At 48.1% G+C, this 21,841-nt stretch overlaps 2 protein-coding genes across 2 annotated transcripts; one reads left to right on the top strand and one right to left on the bottom strand.

Annotated features, from left to right (window-relative positions):
* The first annotated feature begins 10,861 nt into the window (after positions 1–10,861).
* DEFB128 (defensin beta 128) lies at positions 10,862–13,067 on the top strand. Its single transcript, XM_066237586.1, has 2 exons — positions 10,862–10,910; positions 12,832–13,067. The coding sequence occupies exons 1-2, from the start codon at positions 10,862–10,864 to the stop codon at positions 13,065–13,067; spliced, it is 285 nt and encodes a 94-aa protein (XP_066093683.1).
* Positions 13,068–16,857: 3,790 nt separating this feature from the next.
* On the bottom strand, positions 16,858–19,054 carry DEFB127 (defensin beta 127). Its single transcript, XM_066237585.1, has 2 exons — positions 19,006–19,054; positions 16,858–17,075 (listed from the first exon to the last, which is right to left on the bottom strand). The coding sequence occupies exons 1-2, from the start codon at positions 19,052–19,054 to the stop codon at positions 16,858–16,860; spliced, it is 267 nt and encodes an 88-aa protein (XP_066093682.1).
* Positions 19,055–21,841: the final 2,787 nt, after the last annotated feature.

The raw sequence follows: 21,841 nt of genomic DNA, 5'->3' as shown, positions 1-21,841 counted from the left end.
TCAGAAACGCACTGCTCTTCCAAGGCTGTGTCCTTGGAAATGGCTCCCGCTACGGTACTGAACGTATATTCCAGGTGGAACGTATATTCCAAAGACAGGGCAGGAGGTGAGGGGCCTTTAATGGCGTGGGTCCGGTTCCCGGGTCACGCAGGCGTCACGTCCTCTGGATGAGCAAGCTCGTTCTCTGTCCCCCACAAGAGGACCCAGTGAGAAGGTGGCCATTTACAAGATAGAGAGAGAGCTCTCATCATTAGCCCACCCTGCCAACACCTTGATCCAGGACTTCCGGCCTTCAGAACTGTGAGAAAATAGATTTTTGTTGTTTTCGGCCCCCCAGTCTAGGGCGATCTGTTACGGCACCCTGAGCAGACTAAGCCACTAAGAAATGTTAACATTTATTGGATGATTATTAGTAAAGAATGTTTTTTTGTTTGTATTTATTTATTTACTAAGTGAGAGAAGGGGAGGCAGAGAGATTCTCGCATTCGCCTCCACCAGGATACACCCAGCACGCCCACTAGGGGGCGATGCTCTGCCCATCTGGACCACTGCTCCATCGCTAGGCAACTGAGCCACCTCAGTATCTGAGGCAGGCCATGAGCCATCCTCAGCGCCTGGGGCCAACTTGCTCCAACCGAGCCATGGCTGTGGGAGGAGAGGAGAAGAGAGAGAGACATAGAAAAGAGAGAAGGGAGAGAAGGAGGGGTGGAGAAGCAGACTTCTCCTGTGTGCCCTGACCAGGACTTCCACACACCCGGCCGACACTCTACCGCTGACCCAACCAGCCAGGGCGAACCCTGCCATTTTTTTAACCACCTGGAATTCATTTTGCTCTTGTAGGGAATTGGCATTTATTTATTTATTTATTTATTTATTTATTTATTTATTTATTTTGGGGTGTGTGTGTGTGTGTGTGTGTGTGTTTAGAATGTTTCCAGGATTGCTTTAAATTGTTTAGGCCCAAGTGTTTCGGTTTTTTTCTTCTCAGGTTGGATTTGGTGCCTGTCACATACATGTTGTACAAAATGAATGAATGTCAGACTATAAGAGGACATTTAGGCGTGATCCTGCTTTCCTACAAAAGAGGAAAGTCCTAATTTTCCCGAGCGTTTCATTGTATCATTGGAAGATACAATTTTGTCATGGGGCAAGCACTGTAGAAATGCTGCATTCTCCAGCCCCCTCTCTCCAGCCCTCCTCCTGTCCCCTCTCCTTGTGCAAGTGTCAGACCAGCCTTGCAGTGTGAAGGGTCTGCCTGTTTACCCCTCCTTCCCAGCTCTGTCTAGCATGGGTATTTTTCTCGGTAAATCTTTTCGTGTCTAATGCTGTCTCGGCGTGGCTCTTGGAGGACCTAAACTGACACATACCCCATGGATGAATCCACATAGTAGCAATTCCTACAAACTCCAAATTATTTTTCAAGTGAAGGACAGACAGATGTAGAAGACAGGAGCTTTGAGGTTGGTCATAAGTGGAAGCCCCAGAAGGAGGAAGCTCCAACCATTTACGGGTGGGTGATAGTGTTCTGCATCCTTGAAGGTGATAGTGGTTTTGACGGGTAGGTGACAGTGTTCTGCATCCTTGAAGGTGATGGTGGTTTTGACAGGTGGGTGATAGTGTTCTGCATCCTTGAAGGTGATGGTGGTTTTGACTGGTAGGTGACAGTGTTCTGCATCCTTGAAGGTGATGGTGGTTTTGACGGGTAGGTGACAATGTTCTGCATCCTTGAAGGTGATGGTGGTTTTGGTGGCCTGAGCGTTTGTTGTGTCCTGTAGTGGCTTTTTGGGGTTGTTCTGCATTGGCTCTTAGGTTTATGGACAGGTGGCAAGATGGGTTCCGGCACCAGGTAGTTCTTTACACAACATTGTTTGTACCCATGACACATGAACGAAGAGCTCTCGGTGGGGTGACAGTGCAGCCTGCAGTGTCCCGGGACTGTCCGCCCACACCTCGTCCCGCCCTCACTGGCTGCGGGGAGAAGAAAAGACCAGAGAAGTCCCGTTAGAAGCAGCATAGGACCTGCCAACGGGTCGGGGCCAGATGGGGCATTTGGCTTTCTATGTGGGGAGGCGTGTTTACAACGTCTAGTCAATGAGGCTTGGGAAGGGATGTGAAGGGCGGGCACAATCTCCCTTGATTGACAGCCTGCGGGAACTCGGGGGCGCTCTTCCTCTTTGCCGGGCTCTGCCCCTTTGCAGCTGGTGGAGGCCCCGTAAGTTTGCTCTAGTTGGTACTGCAGAATTTATGGGTGAAAATGGGACGGGGTGGGGGGCCAAGTCCGCATTGTCAGGGAGGCGTGTGAACACAGAAAAAGGGGAATTGGTGCTCTTACTCCTCCACCTCCCTTTTACAGGGTTTCTGCTTCATTGGTTCTCTGGGAATGAAAAGCTGTAAATATCCGTCAACCCGGGGCAAAGGAAAAACAACAACACATCGCTCTCCCAGAGTATAAAGGGCAGCTAATGGTTGCTCCCAACAGGCTGTCTTTGCATCCAGACACTGCCCAGCGCCAGAGACCACTTTCTGGTTCAATCTGGGGGCTTCCTCTCAGCTGTGTCTGCGGTGGCTCGGAGCACCGGTGCCTTCTGATCCACCCCCACCCCCGGCTGTCTTCACCCCCGTTGCCTGGCTCTCTGACGGCCTCGTCTGTTTGTTCTTCAGCCCCTCATCGTCCCAGGGTTTGAGCTGAGCACCTCATGTGCCCTCTAAGAGACCTCATCACCCTGCCTGCCAGCCTTCAGTTGGGCACAGGAACGGGACCCCTCAATCTCCTCCTGCCCTGCTCATTGTCTGTCACCCCTGAGCCCTAGCCAGGCTGGTCCCCGTGGATGACAATGGTGACAAGAGATGCCTTCTCGGTGGCTTAGGGACGTAATGCAGGGAGAACACGACAAGTGAGGAAGGATATTTTGGATCAGGTTGAGGCTGATTCTTGTTTTAGAACAGGAGAAAAGTTGTGGGAACTGTTTTTGTTGTTCTTTTTTTTTTATACAAGGTTGTATAGGGTAGTGGCTAGGTATGGGGTAAGAGGCCAGTGGTAGGTGTGGGAGACCCCTACCTTAAGTTGGCACTCAGTGGGATGAGCCCTGTCTCCTTCCAGCCTGGCTCGTCTGTCACTGGCGTGACGACATTTGTTAAGGTCCCTGCCCCCCCCCCCCCCGTTCCCTTTCGCCTTCCTTCCCCCAGTGTACCTGCGGTCACCAGGAGTCCGAGGGCTGTGAGGACCAGGGACAGGAGCTTCATGGCCGAAGGGGTGACCTGGAGAGCAGGTGGGGGGTTAATGAGTCTGGGCCCCTTGTGGGACGTGCTTGGAGCTGCTGCTTTTATAGGATGCCAGGACAGTTGGCAGTGAGTCAGCGGGACAGGTCTCTGACACCCAGATCAGTCCAATCAGATCAGAAGAATGTCTATTACTCTGCAGCCTGGGTTGATTTATTGGACACCTGCATTAAAGGCTGTTGGGAGGGGAGAGAGGCAGATCAAAGATGACATCAGTTCATAGTGCCCCATCTTTTTGTTTTTATTTGTTTATTTATTTATTTATTTTTTACAAAGACAGAGAGAGGGACAGACAGGGACAGACTGGCAGGAAGGGAGAGAGGTGAGAAGCATCAATTCTTTGTTGCAGCACCTATTGTTCATTGATTGCTTTCTCATATGTGCCTTGACCCAGGGGCTACAGCAGGGCAAGTGACCCCTTGCTCAAGCCAGTGACCTTGGGCTCAAGCTGGATGAACCTGCGCTCAAGCTGGCGACCTTGGGGTCTTGAACCTGGGTCCTCTGTGTCCCAGTTCAATGCTCTATCTACAGCGCCACCACCTGGTCAGGCTCTACTTCTCAATCCCTTCCCTTTTTCACCCATTCTCTCTTCCCCGCTCCCATCTGGCAACTATCAGAATGTTCTCTGTTATCTATGAGTCTGTTTCTGTTTTGTAGGTTCATTTATTCTGTTTTTATTTTTTTTATTTATTTATTTTACTTATTTTTTTTTTTGTATTTTTCTGAAGCTGGAAATGGGGAGAGACAGTCAGACAGACTCCCGCATGCGCCCGACCGGGATCCACCCGGCACGCCCACCAGGGGCGATGCTCTGCCCACCAGGGAGCGATGCTCTGCCCCTCCTGGGCATCGCTCTGCCATGACCAGAGCCACTCTAGCGCCTGGGGCAGAGGCCAAGGAGCCATCCCCAGCGCCCGGGCCATCTCTGCTCCAATGGAGCCTTGGCTGCGGGAGGGGATGAGAGAGACAGAGAGGAAGGAGGGGGGGTGGAGAAGCAAATGGGCGCTTCTCCTATGTGCCCTGGCCGGGAATCGAACCCGGGTCCCCCGCACGCCAGGCCGACGCTCTACCGCTGAGCCAACTGGCCAGGGCCTCATTTATTCTGTTTTTAGATTCCACATATGAGTGGAGCACATAGTGTTTGTCTTTTTCTGACTTATTTCAATTAGCAAAATACCTTCTGGGCCCGTTCATGTTATAGCAATGGCAAGGTTTCACTCTTGTTTATGGCCAAGTAATATTCCCTTGTATTGATGTATCACATACTTCTTTAGCCCATCGTTTATCAATGGAAACTTAGGTCGCAATAATCTTCCTGGCGGGACTTGAGCCACAAACTCTTGTTTCTTGTGCAGACACTCTAGTTTTGTCTCTGCTCTTCTCCTCCCCCCCCCCTTCTTTCTCTCTAGTGTCCATCACAGATGAGTGGAGAAGTGAACTCACTACTTAGTAATGAAAGGGAATGAATGATCAATATGCAGCATGGATTCATCGCAACAGAACAGAAGCAGACTCATGGATACAGAGAACATTTTGACAGTTGCCCTATGGGAGGGAGATGGGGGGAGGGATGGAAAAGGTGAAGAGATTAGGAAGTACAAACTGGTGGTTATAGAATAGTCATGGGGCTGTAAAGTACAGCATGAGGAAAAGAGTCCATAATACTCTAACTACTATGTAAGGTGTCAGATGGGCACTAGATCTATCGGGATGATCGCTTAGTAAGTTATATAATATCTAGTCACTGGGGTGCACACCTGAAAGTAATATTATGATGTACGTCAGCTGTAATTGAAAAATGTTTTTAAATGTTAAAAAAAAAGATGAATTGAAATAATTATGCAGAGTTAAAGAAGCCATACTGTCGAGGAGTATATACTGTACAACGATATCTATGTAAAATGCTACAAAATACAAAGAAATCTCTCACGACAGGAAGAGTCGGTGGCTGGAGGGACGGGAGGCGGGCAGGCTCAGGAGAGAGGAGCCACAAAGCGGCAAGGGAACTTTCCAGGGCGATGGATACGCTCATCACCTTGATTGTGGTGATGGTTTTATTTATTTTTTATTTATTTTCTTTTAAAAATAATTTTATTTAGAAAATTAGATTTAATGGGGTGACCTTGATCAATAAGAGGACATAGGTTTCAGGTAAACATTTCTATAGCATTGAACTGTTGACTGTAGCATGTGCCCATCACCCAAAGTGGTGACGGTTTTATGGATGTGTATGTACGTCACACTTACACCTTCATGTATTTCAGGGAAGTGCAGTTTATTGTATGCTAGTTGTCCTATAACAAAGCTCTTTAAAAAAGAAGAAAAGATACAGTCTGCTACCACTAACAGCAGCAACAATAAATGGGCCTTTCACATTTTTTTCTGAGAGGCAGTGTCTGTTTTCTAAAAGATTTACATTATTATGCAATCAGGTCAGCTTTCTCCTTTATTTGCTTTCCATTTGTTAATTTCCCTCGAACAAATCTTTTCAGAGTAATTTTTTTTTTTGTTGTGAATTTTAACCAGCTTAGTTTATGTAGCATAAGATGTGTATTTTTTTTTTTTTTTTAAAGCTGGAAACGGGGAGAGACAGTCAGACAGACTCCCGCATGCGCCCGACCGGGATCCACCTGGCATGCCCACCAGGGGCGACGCTCTGCCCACCAGGGGGCGATGCTCTGCCCCTCTGGGGTGATGCTCTGCCGCGACCAGAGCCACTCTAGCACCTGGGGCAGAGGCCAAGGAGCCATCCCCAGCGCCTGGGCCATCTTTGCTCCAATGGAGCCTCGGCTGCGGGAGGGGAAGAGAGAGACAGAGAGGAAGGGGGGCGGGTGGAGAAGCAAATGGGTGCTTCTCCTATGTGCCCTGGCCGGGAATCGAACCCGGGTCCCCCGCACGCCAGGCCGACGCTCTACTGCTGAGCCAACTGGCCAGGGCCAAGATGTGTATTTTTTATCTTCCAGTAAGATGTCTTTAATATAGACACGTAATGTCTAGTATGACTTGTACCTCCATGGTGTCCAATCATTCTTTTATTATTTGTAACACTTCTAGGGTTATATGATAGGTAAGATTTCCGTACAAGCATAACATTCTTAATACACGGTGGCTCAATATTTGAAAAGAGTTCAGCTATTTGGAATATTGTCCCCCCCCTCTTCTTTTTGGAACTTTTGCTTCATTTTTTAATTTTTCTGGTTTAAGGTAAATTACAAACATCATGGTATTTCATTCCTATATAACTCATCAGACATTTTGGAAAAATAAGAGCATTTCCTAACATAGCCAACACAACATAATCACACAGCAAAACTAATAGCATTTCTTTAATACATTTACTACAAGGTCCATTTTCAAATATCAGTTGTCCCAAAGTGTTTTTTAAAAAAATAAAATTAGCTTGTTCAAAGTAAGATTCACTCAAGGCCCAGGCAATTTGGAACTTTCTCTTAATGTAACATTTGCTTGACATGAGTGTGCTGAGGGAGGTCTTGGTACAACTTGCCTCGCCGTTGAAGTGATTGTTTATTTCAGGGCATAATATTGTTATGTACAAATCCATTAAGAGTTACCTACGCGGGGCCTGGCCTGTGATGGCACAGCGGATAGAGCATCAACCTGGAACACTGAGGTCGTTGGTTCAAAACCCTGGGCTTGCCTGGTCAAGACAAATACAGGAGTTTATGCTTCCTGCTCCTCCTCCCTTCTCTCTCTCTCTCTCTATGTCTCTCTCTCCCTTCTCTAAAATGAATAAATAAAATCTTAAAAAAAAAAAAAAGAGTTACCTACACAGGGTGACAACTATAAAAGCCTTGGTCCTTTAGTAATATTTAAATTTAATATTTAAAGGGTTCCCTGATATTAGAGAATTCTTTTGTTAATATTTTGAAATCTCTAAATGTCCACGGAGCACGCGGCGCCGTTACAGAAGTGTGGTGTCCATCGTTTCTGCAGGGCCGTCTTGATGTTTTTGAATGTTTGGGCAGCCAGTGAGTGGACTTGCTTTGGCCGCTAGGTGGTACTTGAAATCCAGAAAAGCGGAATTTGACCTTGAATGGAAGACAGTGAAAGCTGGGACGAGCTGTTCCGGGGGCTTCTGATTGAATGAAAGGGGAAACAGCATGGCTGGGGTGGGTTGTGCAAGGGCTGTCACAGAATATTCGCCTGGGGAAAAATATTCCTAATGCCTTCTGTCGTCTCTCAGTCTGATAGGAAGGGGGTGGACTGAGAACACGGTTTCGGCTAACCTGAAAGTTTATCCATACTTTCTGGGGTCTGTCCATTTTATTGGCTCCAACAATTTAAACAATGACTACAAGGATCTGTAGTCATTGTTTCAGATCTGAAATAATCAGAAGGAACTCCAGATAAGGTAGGTATTTTGTTGAACCTTAAGTAGAATTTGGAGACATGGAAAGTTTGTTTATAAGTAAGCTTACTAAAAGCAGTTGGGACTACGGTGGACACAGTGGGAGGTTCAGTGACAAACGTTTATGGGTGGTTTTTGTTTTTGTGCTTTAACTGGCTATGGCTAAAAGCAACATTTTCTGATCCATCCCAGCCTACTCAAGGAGAATCTAGCGCTTGGTCAAAGAGGGCTTTGAAAACGAGAACATTGCGAGCTTACTTGTACCCAGTCAGGGTGGCAATGAGGCTCTCTGGGTTGACAGATCAACAGAGAAATAGTTCCACTTGGGAATCTGATGAAGTAGGCAGGCAATATTACTTCCAGGGTGTAATAATGTCAACCATGGAAATCAGAAATATGAATTCTCGGCCCTGGCCGGGTAGCTCAGCTGGATAGAGCATCATCCCGACACGCCAAGATTGTAGGTCTGACCCCTGGTCAGGGCACACGGGAGAGTCAACCAGTGAATGCAGGTATAAATGGAACAACAAAATCTCTCTCCCCCACCCTCCCCTCCTTCCTCCCCCTTCCTCACTCTCTAAAATCAATGGAAAAAAGAAAGAAAGAGAAATATAACTTCTCTCAATACAGGCTGCTCTCTGAGTCGGCTCTAAGCAGTGGTGAGTCTAGTGAGTAGGCTGTGAGCAGGTGGGGAGGGGAGATGTCCTGCGAAGTGCATGACCAGAGAGTCCCGGGAACTCTCAAAGCAGTGCCGTGTCTTTGACTATCTTGTCTTCCGTCTCCCGGAGAGTGGCCCTCACTCAGAGGGCAGCTGGAGAGGCAGGTTAGCACAGTGGCTACGGGCTTTACTTTTGGGCTCACGCAGATCCGCTCTGGTCCTAGCTTCTTCTTCATACTGGGCACGTTACCAGTTCCTTACATTGTTGTTTTCCACAAAGAGTGGTATTAATTTCTACTTCGTAGTGCTTTACTGAGGATTTAAGTAAGTATATAAATAGAAAACTACAGAGTGCATTTGTCATCTATTAGGCACATATGAAGAGGTCATGGAGCTGAGAAATGAACTGAGACCAAGTTGGGTACTGGTAGGGCCAGTGATCAATTCTTTTTTTTTCTTTTTTTTTTTTTTTTTTGGTGACAGAGAGAGGGACAGATAGGGACAGATAGACAGAAAGGGAGAGAGATGACAAGCATCAATTCTTCGTTGCGACTCCTTAGTTGTTCATTGATTGCTTTCTCATATATGTCTTGATGGGGGGGTTTCCAGCCTAGCCAGTGACCTTGGGCTCAAGCCAGTGACCCTGGACTCAAGCCAGCGACCCTGGGGTCACGTTTATGATCCCACGCTCAAGCCAGCAACCCTGTACTCAAGCCAGCGACCTTGGGGTTTCGAACCTGGGTCCTCTGCATCCCAGTCCGGTGATCTATCCACTGCGCCACCGCCTGGTCAGGCTCCACTAGTCAACTCTCATTCCTCATCCTGACGCATCGGCAGCACCAGCCTTCCCTTCTCCTTGACGAACTGAACGCACTCCGGCTCCGGGAAACACAGTAAGGGGTGCACGATACCCACTCCTCACCCCAACCCCAGCTCTGTGCTGTCATATGAGTTGAACCATCAACAGACATTTAGACAGCCTTCTCAAATTCCATTTTCTTCCGGGTACTGTAATTGTTACAGAAAGATTGTTGGGTGGGCCCTAATTGCTGTGAATTCAAGGTTCCAGTGTCCAGAAATTGTGTAATGAGGTAATAGCATTCTTTAGGATACGTTTCAATTAACTTTATTACTGCCTGCCCTGGGGTATTTAGCAGTAATTTGTTCAATAGTTTGCAATCATTCACTCTGTAATTATGTACTAATAATATATCCTAAGTTTTGTATTGTGTGTTAAGAACTCCAAATTGAACAGAACCAGTGTCCTGCCCTTGAGGGGTTCAAAGGTTATTGCAAATGACATGGTTTGACCACCAACAAATATATGTACAAGAGACAGCGATGGCCCAAAGAAGGGAGGAGTGACACTCTATTTAGTTGGGTCAGGGAAGCTTTCACAGATGTGGAGGTGATCAAACTTGTTTTTTGTTTTGTTTTTTTTTGCTTTTTTGTTTTGTTTTCTGAGGGTGTTCATGATTTTGGTTCTGTCTGATTAATTCCGTAATATCTATTTAGAGGGATGTGCTTTGCCCATGGGTCACGGAGTCCAAAATAAAATCTTTTCTAGCTCTAGAGAGGAAACACTTCCTTCCTTGGCCACACATGCTCCATTTCTGTCATCTTCTTCCTTTTTGGCAGTTGATGTTGGAGTTTTTGTACACACACACACACACACACACACACCCCCTCCCTTCCTTATCTTACAAAGTGAACTTGGTTTTGAAGGAGCATTAGGAGCTCAACAGGGCTGGTTAGGTGGACAGGATGGGCGAGCACAACACAGTTTATGAAGCGCGGATTCAATGTGCGGAGAGACAGGTTCTGTCATTCACCAGCTGGGGAGGGGCACACTCACCAGTTCGGCAGGAACGTGAATGGGTCTGTGAAATACCCTGGGACAGGTGAGCGGGGACGAGCGCAGGAGCCGAACACTGTGCGAAAGAAACGTGATCCCCTGAGAGGCTTCCGTGGTCGGAGTTGTACGGGCTAGGCAACACTTTATGGGAAACTCTGAAATCACGTTCATTGTTTCTAGAGCAACCTAAAAGTGATCTTACTCCTAGATGACTTTCTGGAGCTTTCATACATTAAAAATGATCACTGGATATTGCGTATGCATCCACCTTGATAAGTTAATGATTTTATTAATGGTCTCCCAAACCGGGTGACTTTTGTGTGTTCAAGGTGGCACTATCTAGATGGGACATTGGAACCGTAGGAATAAACTCATCCCACACAAAGCAGACGTATGGCCAACCAACTTGACCCAAGTGGGTTGATGGCCCAGGTGGAGACATCGCTCCCCTCTCTGGGAGCTCACATCCTGAGCAAGAAGTGGGCGTGATGTGCTGGCCGGTGCTGTGACTGCGAACCCCATATTTGGGAACGGAGGTGGGGGCGGACTTGGATTTCCTGTCCATCCGTGTGAGTTAAAATAAGAGCTCAGAAAGAAAGCTGAGAGCAACCAGAACTCTGGTTCATCCTGAAAGACGGAGTCACACAGGTCCCTGGACAGAGAGCTCCAGCTGCCTGTTTCTCTCGGGAAGTCTGTAAACATGAAGCTGTTTCTGGTTCTGGTGGTTCTGCTGTTTGAGGTGCCCGCAGGTAACTTGTCCAAGTGTGCCGTGAAATCCTAGGAGATCGTACTGTCCGTGGGACTGGGGTTCGGGCCTTTAGGGTGGTTGGTATCTTGCCGGTATCATCCAATGTGCCCGCTGTCCTCGGGGCCTGACCTGAGTCTGTGTCTCGGAGGACAGCATCTGGAGAGGTAGGAAGCGATCCTGGCCGTACCCTCAGAAGTCCTCTGCAGAGGTGGGAGTGAGCCCATCATCCAGGATGATCTTTATAATGTGCAACAGAGTCCTTACCCCGGAACCTGGCCATCTCTGCTGTTCAAATTCATGTTCAGCCTACACTACAACAGCAATGAGGACAGCACAGGCTTTGGAGTCATGGAGGTACAAGGTTAAAATATGTCCTCGTCATCGACTCTTGTATGAATTGAGCTAATACTCACCTGGGACCTCAGTTTTCTCATCTGCTAAGTGGGAATAATTTCAATAATAATTGTATTTCATTACCTTACAGACGTGAAGCACCAAGTCCTCCCTTGCTGCTGCAGGAAGGCATGTGGTTTTTCTGTGGCTCTAAAAATAACCTTTCTAACTTTCCGAGGTGCTCCCGGGCTCTGGAATTTAGGATGGGGGAAACCGTGTCTTTTATTCCTTCTTTATTTCATGGGCTTTTCCCAAACTTGGGTACAAGGGCAAAGAAAGACCTGGAAACCGGAGATTTAGGGCCCCAGCGCAATACTCTGAATAGGTGACAGTTTGGATCTCTAGGGAGACAGGTGTACATGGAATTTATTTTGATCCCTGGGCAATGCATTTATTGAGATCAGAAGGAGGATGGAGAGAGAGAGAGAGAGAGAGAGAGAGAGAGAGAGAGAGAGAACAGGTTACGAAGTCATAGACGCTGAATAAGGGACGGTGTTCCCAGCAGCCTTGACTGCTGAGACCAGGCGATCTTAGCAGAGGGAGATTTCTGCTGTCCATGTCAGCGAGTGTTACACCCAGTTATCCTGTTAACCTAAAAAAACCCTGTCTTTGACACTCTTTTTTTTTTTTAAAGATTTTTTTATTTATTCATTAGAGACAGAGAGAGAGAGAGAGAGAGAGAGAGAGAAGGGGGGAGGAGCAGGAAGCATCAACTCCCATATGTGCCTTGACCAGGCAAGCCCAGGGTTTTGAACTGGCAACCTCAGCGTTTCCAGGTTGATGCTTTATCCACTGCGTCACCACAGGTCAGGCTTTGACACTCTTTTTTTAAAAAATAATTTTATTTTTTTAATGGGCGACATCAATAAATCAGGATACATATATTCAAAGATAACAAGTCCAGGTTATCTTGTCATTCAATTATGTTGCATACCCATCACCCAAAGTCAGATTGTCCTCTGTCACCTTCTATCTATAGTTTTCTTTGTGCCCCTCCCCCTCCCCTTTCCCTCTCCCTTTCCCCCTCCCTTTCCCCCCTCCCCCCGTAACCACCACACTCTTATCAATGTCTCTTAGTTTCACTTTTATGTTTGACACTCTTTTTAAAAGTTAATTTGGCTCTGAATTGTGCCGATGATGACAGGTTGGTCCTTCCCGGAGACACTGGACTTGGGGTGGGGCTGGCTGAGGGAGTGCTGACTTTGGAACATGACAGACAAGAGTCAGGTTTGCCGGGGTCCCAGGGATGAGACATAATAGCTTCAGTTCACCACCATTGCACTGGGCTCTCTCTTCTCCGTCGCCGTGTAAGTTCTGATGTTCTCAGCACCAATCGAGTATTGGCCAGGAGTGGGGGTTTGGATGTTCTTAACCGGGGATGTTTCCCAAGGAGGAGGCTCTGAGTTTCCTTGTTATCAGCCTAAGGTTCCGTGTCGGGACCACGGGAGGCCATCATTGTGGGGAAGCCCGTACCTCGGCTGCTCTGCCTCAGGAACTAACCTGGGTTCAACGTCGTTCTCTGTGCACAGATGCCGTGCGACCCCCCAAATGCTTCAGCAACATAACGGGCTACTGCAGGAAGAAATGCAGAACGGGAGAAGTATACGACATCCAGTGTCCAAACAGGAAATTATGTTGTGTCAGTGAACGCGAAAACAAAAAGTACCAGGAAGCGCAAGAATCGTTTCAGTCTTCCATGCTGTCGGACCAGAAGCAGGATTACGCCGTCCTACCCACCGTCACGCTGGGCACAGCCCAAATATAAGTCGAGTGCTTGCTCCGCCCTTCTCCACTGCTCCTAAATCAAAACTGCCACCTAATTCAACGGGCAGGTGCGAGAGGTTCATCTACTTCTTTCTGTGAGCTTGTTCTTCCACCTAATAAAGTCCTCTGCTTTTCCCTGGGTTTGTTTATTAACGTCAGTCACTCACTTTTTTGAACTCTTCAGACATGACCGGTTGTCACATTGCAGGTGTTATGCTCATGACGGGGGTGTGACAGGGATGAAGCGAATGTGTTGGTGAAGGTAGAGGTCAGCCCCTCCATTGCCGTGGCTTTTCAGGCATTCCTCCTCTTTTCAGTGACGTTTCTGTGCCACCACAACAGGAAGAAAGAGGAGGCTCTTGCCCAGGTGTCCCCAAACTATGGGCCTGCAAGCCGCATGCGGCCCCGAGGCCATTTATCCGGCCCCCGCCGCACTTCCAGAAGGGGCACCTCTCTCATTGGTGGTCAGTGAGAGGAACACATTGACCATCTCATTAGCCAAAAGCAGGCCCATAGTTCCCATTGAAATACTGGTCAGTTTGTTGATTTAAATTTCCTTGTTCTTTATTTTAAATATTGTATTTGTTCCCTTTTTGATTTTTAATTTAAAATAAGATATGTGCACTGTGCATAGGGATTTGTTCATAGTTTTTTTTATAGTCCGACCCTCCAACAGTCTGAGAGACAATGAACTGGTCCCCTGTGTAAAAAGTTTGGGGACCTCTGCTCTTGCCTATTGTGTGGGAGAATTTACACCAAGGAAATGAGCAAATCCTTTAAATCAGGCCATCAGGTCCCCTCCCCACCCTGGGAGCTAGTTTATCAGCTTGTCATGGCTGTCCAGATTGTATAATCGTGTACTAACAGCTGGGTTTGTTTTTTTTTAACTTAACGAAAGGTGACCTTTTCCCGGTCCACTTGACTGGCCATCAGGGAACCTGGTGGACAGAGTGGTCCGCCTTGAGGGGCGATAAGGAGATGCTGGTCTGCAGCGAGTTTAAGAACAATAGCAAAGCCAGCTAAATTCAGCTTCTTATGATCACCCTGCGCTGGCAATTCTAAACTAAATACCCCTCCCTAAAAACAAACAAACAAACAAAACCTTTGTGGGCTTATGGTCCAAACAATTCTTCACTAACTGTTGAGTTTCAATAACGGTATGTGTATTTTTATTTTTATTTTTATTTTTATTTTTATTTTTATTTATTTTTCCTGAAGCTGGAAACAGGGAGAGACAGTCAGATAGACTCCTGCATGTGCCCGACAGGGATCCACCCGGCACGCCCACCATGGGGCAACGCTCTGCCCACCAGGGGGTGATGCTCTGCCCATCCTGGGCGTCGCCATGTTGCGACCAGAGCCACTCTAGCGCCTGGGGCCGAGGCCAAGGAGCCAACCCCAGCGCCCGGGCCATCTTTGCTCCAATGGAGCCTTGGCTGCGGGAGGGGAAGAGAGAGACAGAGAGGAAAGCGTGGCGGAGGGGTGGAGAAGCAAATGGGCGCTTCTCCTGTGTGTCCTGGCCGGGAATCGAACCCGGGTCCTCCGCACGCTAGGCCGACGCTCTACCGCTGAGCCAACCGGCCAGGGTGGTATGTGTATTTTTAATAGATTTTATTTTTAGAGCAGTTTTAGGTTCACAGAAGGTACAAGGAGTTCCCACCCGCCCCATTCCCCCACATACACACAGCCCCCCCCCCCCCCCCCCCCCCCCGTCGACATCGGGCACTGATGAGCCTACACTGACACGCTGTCACTCAGACTCCTAGTTTACTCTAGGGTTCACTCTTGGTGTTGCACGTTCTGTGGGCTTTGGCAACAGTCATTACACTAACTACAGCATAGGGTAGTTTCACTGCCTGGCCCTGGCAGGTTGGCTCAGCAGTAGAGCATCGGCCTGGCGTGTGGATGTCCTGGGTCCGATTCCCAGTCAGGGCACACAGGAGAAGTGACCATCTGCTTCTCCACCCCTACCCCCTCTCTCTTCCCTTCCTGCAGCCATGGCTCAAATGAGCATGTTGGCCCAGGCGCTGAGGATGGCTCCACGGCCTCACCTCAGGTGCTAAAATAGCTGGGTTGCTGAGCATTGGAGCAGTGGCCCCAGATGGGCAGAACATCCCCAGACAGGGGTTGCCAGGTAGACCCCAGTTGGGGTGCATGTGGGAGTCTGTCTCGCTGCCTCCCCTCCTGTTACTTCATAAAAACAAACAAACAAGAAGAAGTATCTCAGACGGAAAATTTCTTCATGCTTCACCTATTTTTCCCTCCCTTATCTTTTTACTGTTTCCATAGTTCTGCCTTTTCCAGAATGCCCTATAGTTGGAATCACTCAGAATGTAGCCTTCTTCAGACTGGCTCCCTTCTCTTAGTAATATGTATTTAAGTTCCTTCCTGTCTGTTTATGACCTGACAGCTCATTTCTCTGTAGAGCTGAGTCACAGGCCGTTGTCTGGAGGTGGCACGGTTTATTTATCCACACACCTCTGCAGGGCACCTTGGTTTCTTCCCGGCGTTGGCAACGACAGACAAAGCTGCTGCAGACACCTGTGTGCAGGTTTTTGTGTGGACAGGGGTTGGCTCATTGGGGTAAACACCAAGGACTGCAACAGCTGGGTTGTATGGTAAGCGTGTGTTTAGCTTTGTAAGAAACTGCCACACCGTCTTCCAAAGAGGCACGTCCCGTCTGTCTGGTGAATGGGAGTTTCACTCCGCATCCTTGCCAGCTTTTGGCGTCATCGCTGTCGTGGACTTTGGCGCTAATACTGCAGTTCAGACCAATTTCCTAGATCCTTTACATTCTCTCCCAACTGCAAAGGCCCCCCCCCCCCCCCCCGTCACCAAAGGGATGCCTTCCCAGTGCTAACACATAAACACGACACAACGGCAGAGAAACTCCTCTGTCCTGAAGTTGCATATTTATGCCTGCCCCGACCTTATATAGTGAGCTCCACCATAGTGGAACCCTCCTTGGTCCTCTCTTCCCAGCTCACTGCTCTGACGCAGGAATTAAAGAAACCAGACAGCCCCCGCCCCAAACCAAAATGCGTGTGCATTCTCCTGCAAGTCCTGTCTTTCCTAATTTCCTTCCGTTCGCAGATCTCCATCTGTTCACTCAGATCACCTTCTCTGCGGTCAGTCACCTGTTGAAATGGGACTCATTTCACCAGGCGCCCCTTTAAACTCCCTCACGAATTTCCCCCCGAACACCTGGCTTCACATTTCCCTCTCCTGAAATACACGTCCGCTTTCCTGAGTTTCCCGTGTCCGCTTCCATGTTATAGCTTTTTTTGTTTGTTTGTTTAGTGCACTGGTTATGTCCCCTGATCAAGGGCAGGTTCTGAGTTGCCCTTATCAATTCATCACTCGGTATATTGAGTATTCAGTCACCGGCTAAAAGAACAAAGGAGCCCTGGCTGGAGAGCTCGCTTGGTTAGAACGTCGTCCCCATATGCGGAGAGGTTGCTGGTTCGATCCCCAGCCAGGGCACAGACAGGAACAGATCTATGTTTCTGTCTCTCTCTCTAGAAAAATCAATTAATAATAATAATAATGAAAAAAACCTGATAAATTGTAATAAAATAAAATAAAATAAAATAAGAAGAACAAACGCATCAGAAAACTGGCAATGAACTTTATTAGAACGTGCTTTAAGGTCTTTTGAGAATTTAAGAACCAGAAGGGAAAAGACGGGGCCCTCCTGACCTCAGTGTATTGAAATGGGCTAGGAAACAAATGGATGGCACGTTGTACTTGATTTATTCAGGCTGTGTCGGGGGGCGGGGGTACGCAGTGTCCTATATATGATCGTAATCTTGAGGAAGGGTCAGGGCATACGTCCTAGGCCGCGGGCGGGTGGGCTTGGGAAGCTTCCTCCGCGCCTCCACCTGCACGAGGCTGACGCAGCAGTATCTCCCGTTTTCACAGAGCACTTCGCGCACTTCGCTTACTCTGCATATTTTCCTGCAGTTCCCATGTATATACTGGTTCCAGCACTTCTGGAGTTGTTCGGTTGCTGTGCACATAAAGAACGACAGGCCCAGGTCAGTGGCCGGGACCAAGGCGCAGTGTTGGGCAGGGGGGTGGGGCAGAGGATGTGTGTGGGGATCGGGTGCCTGGAAGACCCACCAGGCAGACGCCCATCCTCCCCCACGGAGGCTGCCTCCGTGTTCATGTCCATTTGGTCACCCGTATTTAGTTCTTCCAAGGCTTTGGGCTTCCAGCCAACATGTGATAGACTCTCCCAAGAATATCAGCTCTTGTTTGGGAAAATATTATTATTATTAACTAATTTATTTACTTATTTATTTATTTGGTGAGAGTAAGGGAGGCAGAGGGACAGACTCCCACGTGCACCCCAACCGGGATACACTCGGCATGCCCGCTAGGGGGCGATGCTCTGCCCATCTGGGGCCCTTGCTCTGTTGCAACCGGAGCCATTTTTCAGTGCCTGAGGCGAGGTCATGGAGCCATCCTCAGGACCCCCGGGGCCAACTCACTTCAGTGGAGCCATGGCTGCAGGAGGGGGAGAGAGGGAAAGAGAGAGAAATGAGGAGGGGAAGGGTGGAGAAGCAGATGGGTGCTTCTGTGTGTCCCCACTGGGAATCGAACCCAGGACATTGATACACTGGGCAGACACTCTATCACTGAGCCAACTGGCCAGGGCCTTGCCGGGGAAAATAAAGGAGCTGAATCCTTGACTTCAGTCGGTGGCACTGTGCCTCATTTAGGAACCCCAGACCGTCTGCCTCCATTTGAACGTTTCCAGGGCACTCTAACACCCAGAGTATTTTTCTATTATGTATTTATGTCCGGGTCCAACTGTGCTCCTGGGTTCACACTCGCTACCATGGTCAAGGATGACTTTCTTGTTGTGCAGTCAGGTATCTTTTCTCTTAATAATCTCCCTCCCTTGTTAATTCTTAGCCTTGTGCATTTTTACCAATGCGTGTCTTCCTTTGGCTTTCCTGTGTCACCACAATAACCTTGCACTTTTCTCAGCCCTCTGCGACTCCTTGTTCTTCCTCTGCCTCCAGTGGCAACAATTCGCCCACTGTTCAGCCCCAGACCTTTGCTGACCTTGATATATATTCTTTCCTTTAGTGAGTCTACATGCTTTCAATGATCTAAGAGTTAAGATAGTCAAGTTTCGGATCCTGGACTTGTACTGTCTCCTGGAATAGACCCCAGAGGGGGAAGGTGCTGCCTTCAAATCCCGGCTCTAGAACTCCTTTGATTCCCAGGAGTTTAGAGGAGCCCAGGACAGACCATTACTATTCCCATAATAAGAGACAAGTGTAATAGATCTGGTTCTGAAAGAGGAAAGAAAACCCATTTTAAAATCTTAGTATGTGCCAAGTCCTAGGCCAGATGTTTCACAATGATATGATATATCATTTAATGAGACCCTCATGAGTCCAGTGTTTTTATCTCTACCAATAAGGAAACTGAGGCTCAAAGGGTCTTCACTGTTTATCCAAAGTTGACAAAGGAGTCATAGACATTGGGGACCTGTTTCTCAAGCCTGACTCCAAAGTTTGTGCTGCTTCCTGTGCTCGTGCGTGCGCGCGCGCGCGCACACACACACACACACGCACACACACGCACACACACGCACACACGGGGGGGAAGACAGTATGGTCAGGCGCCAGAGTAAAAACTGTATCCAAGGCAATGAGAGCATCCCTAGATACTGGACTTGTTCCTCTCTGCAATGAGCCCTGCCCCAGGGGGAATTACGGCCTCTTTTCAGCACCGGCGACTCTGTTGTAGGAAGAGTAGGAGGGTAGAAGGCCTCAGGAAGGGAATTTCTGATGTCGCAGGTTGACTTCAGTCATCCTTAGGGGATCTTTTTCCTTCTACTGTGAATTTATAAAATTACTCTGGGTTCTTAGAAACACTCCATCCCACTGTGGGTTTGTGAGCTCCCGGAGAGCTCCGGTTACCTGTGGGTTTCTGGAACAGCAGAACTGCAATGATCAGGAGGAGCCTCATGGCCAGGTTTCCTAACAGAGGCGGCAGCCCCAGCTCTCGGTCCAGCGAACTGCACGCCAGGTCAGCCGCCTTCCTCCGAGACCTGGACTCTTATGCACTGAACCAGAACAGATGGTAGGATACGAAATGTGCCCCCAGACTTCCGATCTGTGGCTTTTGCATCGTGTGAGCAGGCACAGGAAATTGGAGGTCACCCACCTTACCCCGTCAAGGGCTCAGAGACACAGCATGTTCCATTCCGTGACACCCAATGCCATTCTGTGGGCTGCAGGCTGCCGGTGAGAAGACTCTGTGCTTTCTCCGCTCTGGCTGTCGGCCCCGATGGACCAAGGCAGACATGCGCTCACTTCTCAGAATGAATGAGTTAACATAAATCATGAAGCCTATTCCACTTACTGCGCTCAGCTACATCTAGGGTCTCCAGTGTGGTGTCTATCACTTTAGTCCAGCGGTTCTCAACCTGTGGGTCGTGACCCCGGCGGGGGTCGAACGACCAAAACACAGTGGTCGCCTTAAAACACAGGGGTCGCCTAAAGCCATCAGAAAGGTGACCCCTGTGTTTTGGTCGTTCGACCCCCTCCGGGATCGCGACCCACAGGTTGAGAACCGCTGCTTTAGTCAGTCCAAACGGAACCCCATTTTCCTTTCCACATCCGAGGTTAATTGAAGTATTCACAGACTAGCAATACACAATGCTGGAGGAATACCAACAGGAGGGCTACAATAAAAACTTCATTTAGAAACAGCAAAGGAGGGAGAAAAGACAGATAACAGCATAAAGCATCATCCTAATTGATAAAAATAGCAAGGTTTTTATTTTTGTCCTTGTTTTTCTGGCCAGTGTAGGGCAGTGATTTTCAACCTTTTCCATCTCATATCACCCATAAACTAATTACTAAATTTCTACGGCACACCAAAAAGTATATGTTTTGCTGATCTGACAAAAAATAAATAAATAGGTGTAATTTTGATTCATTCACAATGGATGGCAATTGCTGTGTTGGATGTTGTAATTTTTTTAAATTTGACAATCTAAGGGAAAAGAGCGCCTGACTAAATAGTCATTGCATGTTTGTTTTTTAATGACAGAGTGAGAGAGAAACAGACAGACAGACAGAGCGACAGACAGGGACAGACAGACAGGAAGGGAGAGAGATGAGAAGCATCAATTCTTCATCGAGGCACCTTAGTTGTTCATTGATTGCTTTCTCATATGTGCCTTGACTAGTGGACCCCAGCAGAACAAGTGACCCCTTGCTCAAGCCAGCGACCTTGGACTCAAGCCAGAGACCATGAGGTCATGTCTATGATCCCACACTCAAACCAGTGACCCCACGCTCCAGCCAGATGGGTCCATGCTCAAGTCGGCGACCTTGGGGTTTTGAACCCGGGTCCTCTACATCCCAGGCTGATGCTCTATCCATTGCACCACAGCCTGGTCAGGCAGGTATTGCATGTTTTAAAAATTCTTGCAGCACACAGGTTGAAAATCACTGGTGCAGAAGACTCGTTAGTCCATCTGTATTCTTTCTGTTCGGCTCTCTGGAAGATTTCCCTTGTTCGTCAGTCTCAGTGGCCATATCCTGGAGGAGACTCGGGCAGGAGGACGGGAGGGTGGCAGGGTTCTTCTGAGGGCTCTGCTACTTTAGCAACATGTTTCCTGTTAGTGCACATTTAAGAAATAAGAAAGCATGTGCATGATTTTATTACCCAGGCTTTGATCTCTATGGCATTGCAACTCTTCTGAAAGACTAGCGGACTTTGTTTTGAATTACTTTCAGTTATTCTCATGTCTAAGACCAACCCATAAATCCTTTGGAATGGTGACATTTCATCTTTGATTTCAACCAGGGCACCGGTATCACTAAAGCAAGCTTTTGGAAATGATATAATCTCTATAGCCCTTAGCTTAGCAGCTCTCACTCAGGCTCTGACTGGAGGTATGTAGTTCAACACAGTAGCCTCTGAACAGGGCAGGTGAACAAACTGAGATTGCTCACCTTGACTTTATGGTGGTATTAATATACGCTTTTGTGTAATGCCACCAGCAACACTCATCGGTCTACATACAGAAGGGTACACACAGCTGGTTGGGTTAATACAAGGTGTGGTGTGCCCAAGGAATCAAAGGACTAAAAGAAGAAAAACCAAGGAGTTCTAGGCATTGGGTAGTGAATTAGGTAAACCATGGACTCTGTTCTTCTTGATAAGGACAAAAGCATCAATAGAGTGGGACTTAATAAGTGGATTTTTGAGTTTTGAAGATGAAAGACTAGCCCTGGCTGGTTGGCTCAGTGGTAGAGCTTTGACCCGGTGTGTGGATGTCCCAAGTTTGATTTCTGGTCAGGGCACACAGGAGAAGAAATCATCTGTTTCTCCTCCTTGCCCTTCTCTCTCTCTGTCCCTCTCTTCCCCTCCTGCAGCCATGGCTTGATTTGAGCAAGTTGGCCCCAGACACTGAGGAAGGCTCCATGGTCTCTGCCTCAGACACTAAAATAGCTCTGTTGCCAAGCAACGGAGGCACAGCCCCAGATGGGCAGAGCAGCGCCCCCTGGTGGGCATGCCAGGTGGATCTCAGTTGAGGGCACATGCGAGAGTCTATCTCTCTGCCTCCCTGCTTCTCACTTAAGAAAAACAAAGATGAAAGACTTTATTTATGCCAGGGGTCCCCAAACTATGGCCCGCAGGCCGCATGTGGCCCTCTGAGGCTATTTATCCGCACTTCCGGAAGGGGCACCTCTTTCATTGATGGTCAGTGAGAGGAGCACATTGACTATCTCATTAGCC

Source organism: Saccopteryx bilineata, chromosome 6 (assembly GCF_036850765.1).
Source record: "Saccopteryx bilineata isolate mSacBil1 chromosome 6, mSacBil1_pri_phased_curated, whole genome shotgun sequence".
Lineage (NCBI taxonomy): Eukaryota > Metazoa > Chordata > Mammalia > Chiroptera > Emballonuridae > Saccopteryx > Saccopteryx bilineata.
Note: the sequence above shows the minus strand (reverse complement) of the source record. Positions and strands in the feature narration are given on the sequence as shown.